The 7,852-nt window shown below is 29.4% G+C and overlaps 1 protein-coding gene across 1 annotated transcript; it reads left to right on the top strand.

Moving 5' to 3' along the window:
- Nucleotides 1-6,038: 6,038 nt before the first annotated feature.
- LOC104750502 (uncharacterized) lies at nucleotides 6,039-7,631 on the top strand. Its single transcript, XM_010472301.2, has 5 exons — nucleotides 6,039-6,307; nucleotides 6,472-6,644; nucleotides 6,751-7,033; nucleotides 7,165-7,331; nucleotides 7,461-7,631. Exons 1-5 carry the CDS (start codon nucleotides 6,147-6,149, stop codon nucleotides 7,616-7,618), a joined length of 942 nt encoding a protein of 313 aa, XP_010470603.1. The 5' UTR covers nucleotides 6,039-6,146; the 3' UTR covers nucleotides 7,619-7,631.
- The last annotated feature ends 221 nt before the right edge of the window (nucleotides 7,632-7,852 follow it).

Genomic DNA, 7,852 nt, shown 5'->3' with positions numbered 1-7,852 from the left:
TTAATGAAACTTTAATCCTATATATATTTCGGTTTATGTAGAACCGATCGATTATGCTTTGCCGAACCGAACCGAACCGTTAACCGAATTCTCAAATTAATTTCACCGATCGGTTTTCCTTTCTTTACAAATCGGGTGCCGAAAACCAAAATTTTCGGTTTATCCGGTTCGGTTTAATCGGATTCTGCCGATTGCCCAGGGCTATGATTTCTTGTTATATATGCTCGTTTAAGTTATTTATTAATGTGCTGAAATTGACCCGGACCGCCGGTTCAACCACCCGGTTTACGGGTTTTAGCTGGATTTTTCCGGTTTTGTCCGGATTTATTAGTGTCCGGTTTTTAAGTGATATCCGGACCGGGATAGTTTCCGGTTCATGATTAAACCGGTTCGACTGGCCGGTCCGGTCCGGGTTTCAAAACGTTGATTTTAATCGATGTTTTGAAAAACACGGTATTGCCGAAGTGGCTAACTTTATCATTTAGTTTAATTAATATATGACATTAAAAAAAACACGGTATAAAAAAGTATAATTTCCTTGATGAAATATGGAAAAAAAGTTTTATAATTATTTTAATAAGTTTGATAACCAGCTTTTTTTAATAAATTTTAATTTTAATTTTAATTTTAATTTTAATTTTAATTAACATTAGATTTCAAAGAAGTATTTAATATTCAACTTGGATTTTGACATGTATCAAATTCTTTTTCACGTCTAATTTATTTATTATTTAAAGAAACTAACTTATGGTGATTCGAATAAAAATAAAAACCTATTTTAGGATATTAATATACGAATAATCAATTAAGAATGTGAGGGTTAATTAAGACGGTTATTGAGCCGAGTCTTGTGGTTGTGGCTGGGGTTTACGATCCGGTATGGTGATTCGGTCGAAGCATATTGATTGCTAGCTTGATGTGACTTGGTGATAATCAATTAGCTACTTGAAAATTTGGAAAACAAAACAAAATTTTTATAAGAGAAACTGAGAATTACTCCTTTTTCTTGTTGCAATTTTAATTATTTTTTGTTCTCTTCTTCTTCTTTCTCTTATTAATCAATCGTATAATATCTATACTAGTATTTTTGCAGCAGTTTTTGCTCAAAAATACTTTTTGGAAAGTTTTTAAATTTAATGCATTGACTTCAATATTAGTTACCAAAACTTCAAAATTAATTATAGGTAAGATTTAAAAAAATAAAGAAATTTTTTTACCTAATTCAAACATAACTATATGATTCCCTTTCATTTTTATTTGAATTTATATTTAAATTATCTTGAATTATTCTATAATACATTTAGTTAATAAAAATTCTGATTTTTTCTTGCATATGATGTAATACAAAATTTTAAAAACGGACATATATTACTCAATTGATGAATAAAAAATACGGGTACAATATCTCACATCGTCTAAAAAAATTGGGCAATGGTTTAGAGTCATACTATAAAAGAGACCAAAATGATTTTGAATACAAATGAGTAGAAACATTGATTTATGAGGCATTTAAACTTTAAAAACTTTTATTTGGTTTATTCTGGTTCTTTATTTTAAATATTTTTAAAATATTAAATATGAAAAATATTTAAAACTTTTAAAAAGTTAAATATATAAATATTATACCGTAGATACACAATAAATATTAAAAAATTAAGATGATATAGTGTGAGTTAAAATATCTCGGGACGGGGTTATATAGCGGGACGAGTTTTATCGATATTTATATAAATTAAAAAATATCATTAATTTGGTATTACACGGGTAAAACACCATTTCATTATTTTGTTAACACTGTTAGTATTAGAGAATAGGCATATCTAATTAAATTGATTAAATAAATATTATGTAAAAAATAAATTATATTGCGGTATTATATGGTTTATCTAACAATTATTATATAATTACAACATATTTATCCAACAAATACAACTTATAATTTAAATATTTTAGTTATAAATAATTTTGCCCGCGGTGTACCGCGGGTCCTAATCTAGTACAGATATATATTCTGAGTTTATCTTTGTAATCGTCAAGTCTAAGCCAATTTGATATTGCGTAACAATGCATCAAATTTGAATAGAATTTTCATATAGATTGTACATCTCCGCGATGGCTAAACTGCTTCTGAACCCGTTTAACATACAATTGCATCGATGGAGGAATTGAACATAGCACTTTGAGTTGTTACAGTGTGACGTTGTTAGGCGATTTCATAAGAACATAAAAACATTAATTGTATGATTGTATCCTACCATCATATAAGCTTTGTTATCTACACTAGTATATAAGGTTTATGTACCACTCCACTCATTGCTAATTGCATCTAGATTGGATGTACATGATTCCTACCACTTTCATCACCATTCATGTTCAATGTCAATTAGTTCTATGTTTGGCCCATTTAGTTCGTTTTATTTGATGGGTTTGCTTGTAATCTATATATATCTATATATACATTTTTGGAGACATTTAGCAAATAAATCAAAGAGTTGAAACCTATTTACAAGGATGCCACTGATATTAATTATTAATTTGTTTTTTATTTAATTAATTAATATTAAGTTTCATTTTTTGAAAACAATATTTCTCATCCTAATAAAATTTCCAAAACAATCGAACCACTCCTTTTAACATTAAATATTAAGTTTATAATTAATTTAATTAATATTAAGTTTTAAATTTTACAAAACAATATTTTCTTTATACAAATCACTACTTATTTAATTGTATGTTATACTATAATATAAAACAATAAACCTCAAACAATACACAATCTAATTTCTATACTAACTAATGTATCTATATTTATAAGGTTGTATATTTTAAAAAATACAAATTAAACATTAGTTATATATTTATAATTAATCTATAAACCAAATTACTTTTTTATAAAAAAAATAGTTCTGCGGTGTACCGCGGGTGAATATCTAGTAGTTATATATAGTAAAACCTCTATAAAATAATACTTGATAAATTAATAATCTTTATAAATTAATAAATTTCTACAATTCCAAGGTGGACCAATGTAATTTTGCAGACAATTCGATAAAATAATAAGATAATATTTTCTAAAAAAATCCTTTATAAGTATATGGTCCCATAAATAATATAAATTAATAATTATAGAAATTTATCAAAAAAAAATACATATATACATTAATTTTTGTTAGTGTTTATTTATAATATCTTATTATATAAAGTTGGATTTTGAAAGTTAGCCATTAACCGGATTTTGACACGGGTCAAGTTATTTATTTATTTTTTTGTCAACCACGGGTCAAGTTACTAATCTGAGATTTTGACATGTGTAAAAGTTAATATTTAATAGGAAGGATCTGAGATTATGAAAAAAAAAATTTATAAGGAGAATATATATTTCATAAAATTCAAAATGATAACATTATTTACTTATTTTTAATTTTAAGTTATTAATTCAGCAAAAAAAAAATAGAAAAAGGATTAAGAAAAATGTACAGTTAACTATTAATTCTATAAAATGTAAGTACTCACTTCTATACAAACATAGATCGTCCCACATTTTTCATCTAACAATATAATTAATTCAAAAACACTGCTTTAAACTTTGTTTTATTGGTAAAAAAAGTTTTCATGGGAAGGTAATTTTTTCTTACTTTTTTAAACCAAAACTTTCTCCTTTTCAGTTTGGAATAGGTAAGATTAATATGTTGACAAAAAAATGTAGAATAATATATGCGTCTTCTTTTCCTAATACTGTATTTTAAAATTTATTATAGTATTTTTAGATTGCTTTATTTAACTAATATTTCCATCTTTAATTTGAGATTCATATATTACTGTTCTTATAATTTTCTATTATTTTGTTTAATTATGTCAAATTAATTTTCTTCTAATTTCTCAACCTTGATTGGTTGGTCATAGATTTTTTTTTTATGCAAACATAATTGTTACCATTCATTCAATCCCAGAGGGAGATAAAGAGTAAAACCTTATCAACCTAATTGTTGGATAAAATAAGCTAATCAAACATAAGCTTACAAACATAGATAGATAGATTGAAAAAACGTAAACCATTTTTGATAGATCTATAGGAGCTCGGAGACAGGCTACATCATGATGTGTCAAAGGCTTTGAGATAGCTAAAAGACATGAACATGTACTCTCCCCAAGGGAAGAAGGCGGAGCCAAGGGTTGTCAGAGCATGCCACTTTGAGATAGCTAAAAGACATGAACATGTACTCTCCACACATGAGTCTCCATGGTAGAGGAGGTTGGACGCATGCAAGGTTATCTCCCCAAGGGAAGAAGGCGGAGCCAAGGGTCTCTTCATGGTGGAGGAGGTTGGACGCAAGGTTCTCCATAAGGGAGGAGGGCGGAGCCGAGATTCTCTCCATGGTTGGTCATACACTATTGTGATGATACATCATTGATTAGTATACTATGTAATATATTTTTTATTCGAGAAGTTTCTTGAACCAACAATTTTAGTGATTAAAGAAACTATGCAAAGTGAAAATAAATAGACATATAATAGTTGACTTAATGTGTTTATATAGATATTTTTCTAGGTGGTGGTAAAGAATATATTTGTAACATACAATATACTTAGTTGTAAAAAAATACACCTAATGGTTGGATAAAATAGGCAAATCAAACACAAGCTTACAACAAACATTGATAGATAGATTGAAAAAACATAAACCGTTTTTAATAGATCCATAGGAGCTCGGAGACAGAGGATACATCATGATGTGTCAAAGACACTTCCACGAATACGTTGGGAAATTTAACATTAGTTACTATCAAAAGATTTTGTGACGTTGGAAAAGGGCTTTTAGTTTCATTGGTTGCTGGAGCATGCCACTTTGAGATAGCTAAAAGACGTGAACATGCTCTCTCCACACATGAGGAGGACAAAGCCAAGGTTCTCTCAATGATGGAGGAGGTTGGACGCATGCAAAGTTATCTTCCCTAGGGAGGAAGGCGGAGCCAAGGTTCTTTGCATAGTAGAGGAGATTGGACGCAAGGTTCTCTCCACAAGGGAGGAGGGTGGAGCCAGGATTCTCTTTATGGTTGGTCATACACTGTTGTGATGATACATCATTGATTAGTATACTATGTAATATATTTTTTTATTTCGAGAAGTTTTTGAACCAACAATTTTAGTGATTAAAGAAACTACGCAAAAGTGAAAATAATTAGACATATAATAGTTGGCTTAATGTGTTTATATAGATATTTTCCTAAGTAATGGTAAAGAATATATTTGTAACATACAGTATACTTAGGTGTTAAAAATACACTTTTAATGGTAACATACATAAAAAATTTGTAAGTGGGTATAAATCAGTGAATTATAGCAAAACAAAATTTATAAATAACGTACAAAAAAATTTAATATATTTTTATTAAATTTAATTTTATTTACAAAATTTTAAAACCCGCACTTCGGACGAGTCTTTATCTAGTTTTACTATATCAAAAACTTTTAGTGTTTCCTTTAAAAAATAATAATTGTTATTTTCAATTTAATTATTCTATAAAAATATTAGTTATAATGATTGAATCTTATTTTAAAATATATTTTCTGAAAAAATTTACCAAATTAAGAAAATCGCTCTGTAAATTAATAATTACTAGTTTATTCATGGTCTCAACTTTCAAGGCAATTAATTTATAGAGGTTTTACTGTATATTTGGGCCCAGGAGTGTGGAAAAAAAAAAGCCTATTCCGTTCTACTTGGTTGAGTCTCGGTCTTGGATGTTGTGGAATAAAAGAGAGAATCTACTCCACACTTATCCTTGTTATTTCCTCACGTTTTTATTATATGTGTTTACCTTGTATCTAGGAACTAGATAGATATAAATCTCTTATGGTGTTTTCCTATATAAGCTAATAAGAATCATATGAAAAGTAGTCATATAACTACCTTTGTTCTTCTAAACTCGTTTAATACGTGATCAATATTCCTAAAGTTAACGTGTTAAACACTGGTAAGGCTAGGGTTCACCACAAGCCACCGCTCTTCGTATTATAGCTTGAGCTTCGTCTTCCCTGTTATGTTATTTCCAAGAGACTAATCTTATATAAAAGCCAACGGTTCCTCTTTCTCTCTACTCTCTGGCGTTAAAGCAATTTCGGAAAGAAAGAAAAAGGTATAGTAATGTGTTCAAACATATCTTTAACAACTCTACAGAGTTGGAGAGAACGTCCTCCTTTTTCCTACTCCGTCAAAGTCAAAAACCTCTCCGAACTCGGAAGCTCAACTCTCCACTCTGATGGCAAATACCAGTCCCGACGTTTCTCCTCTGGTGATTACAAGTGGTACGTAAGGTGTATTTACTTAGTGTGATCACAACACAAGTCCCATAGATTTTCATCTTCCTCATGATTCATTATCAATATAATCGATCTTTTTCCCTCAATTCATTAATCATTTTAAATTAATGATGTATAACGTATGAAATGTTTGCAAAACAAACCTCTAGGAGACTAATCATATACCCCAAAGGGAATGACAAGGACAACGGGAGTGGGTTTATTTCAATGTACGTGGAAATAGACAGCACAAGCCTCGTTTCCACAACTCCAACTGAGGTGTATGCAGACCTCCGGTTTTTTGTCTTTAATAAAAAGGAAAACAAGTACTTTACTATTCAAGGTAATATATATATATATATATATATATATATGTATGTTCATGCGTTACCATTATACATGTATATATGCTTTTGTTGTCTTGGTCTATTAAGTGTCTCTGTATCCAGATGTGGAATCAAAGCCCTTCAATACACTAAGGACGATGTGGGGATTTTCGCAAGTGCTTCCGCTTTCAACATTCAATGACAATAAAAACGGATACCTCTTTGATGGAGATCACAGTGAGTTTGGTGTTGATGTCATGGTTGCTCCACCTCCAGCCAAGTGGGAAATCCTCTGTTTAGATGTGCAGCTTCCTTATCCCAAGTTCTCTTGGACTGTTAAACAATTCTCTGAGATAAAATCGGATATTCACACATCAAACTCTTTTTCAATGGGTGGAATGAAATGGTAAATGTACATATTATTATTAATATGATATAACAAATATGTTTTTAACTTTTTACTAACTTAAAAAGTATATGTACATATACGTATAAATTTATACATTGCGTTAACAAATTTAAATATTATTTTTGTAGGGCTTTAAAGTTGTATCCCAAGGGATACTCTATAAGAGATAATAAATGGCTATCCATTTTTCTCTCTTTAGATGATAGTGAAGTTTTAAAGGAAGATGAGAAGGTTTACGTGAAAGCGAATTTGAGAGTTCAAAACCCAAGTGGATCTAATCACTTAACAAGGGAGCGTACGTGATAAAACACTACTTGAATTATTATTGCTTTTCTTTAATTTAACGAGCTCATGATGTGAATTTAGTTATGGATAACCAGATCAATGCCATTCACCAATGCTGACATGATTTATTATATTACAGTTAACAGGTGGTGCGATATACCAGGCGTAGGTTATGGTTGGGATCACATGGTGTCTATAGCTGAACTTCGGAAGTCTTACTTGGACAAGGAAGATACTTTGATTGTTGAAATCGAATTTAAAGTTGTTTCCGCGACTAAATATTCTTCCTTTACCTAGTCTCTTCTTTTAGAATCATGTGTTCCAAATGCTTTTAAGTTTTTTTTTTTTTTTTTTTTTTTTTTTTTTTTTTTTTTTATATTACTTAAATTTTCTTCATTTGTTCCATCCAAAATTGTCAAAATTGAATTTGTTTTAGTTCGGTTGCTTATTTCATAATCTCTTAAGTTATAAAGTCATATTTGAATTTGATGTCCAAAAGCAATAGATGTTTTATTTTTTTTTATATAGACA

The sequence above is a fragment of the Camelina sativa genome, chromosome 2, assembly GCF_030686135.1.
Source record: "Camelina sativa cultivar CO46 ecotype springtype chromosome 2, ASM3068613v1".
Taxonomy (NCBI): Eukaryota; Viridiplantae; Streptophyta; class Magnoliopsida; order Brassicales; family Brassicaceae; genus Camelina; species Camelina sativa.
The sequence above is the reverse complement of the archived record's forward strand: the minus strand, read 5'-3'. Positions and strand labels throughout refer to the sequence as shown.

Excerpts from the sequence above, each read along its gene's own strand:
- LOC104750502 (XM_010472301.2), top strand. The coding sequence starts at position 6,147 with ATGTGTTCAAACATATCTTTAACAACTCTACAGAGTTGGAGAGAACGT. Across the intron at positions 6,308-6,471 it reads TCCTCTGGTGATTACAAGTG|GAGACTAATCATATACCCCA; the intron begins GTACGTAAGGTG and ends ACAAACCTCTAG. Across the intron at positions 7,332-7,460 it reads TAATCACTTAACAAGGGAGC|TTAACAGGTGGTGCGATATA; the intron begins GTACGTGATAAA and ends ATTATATTACAG.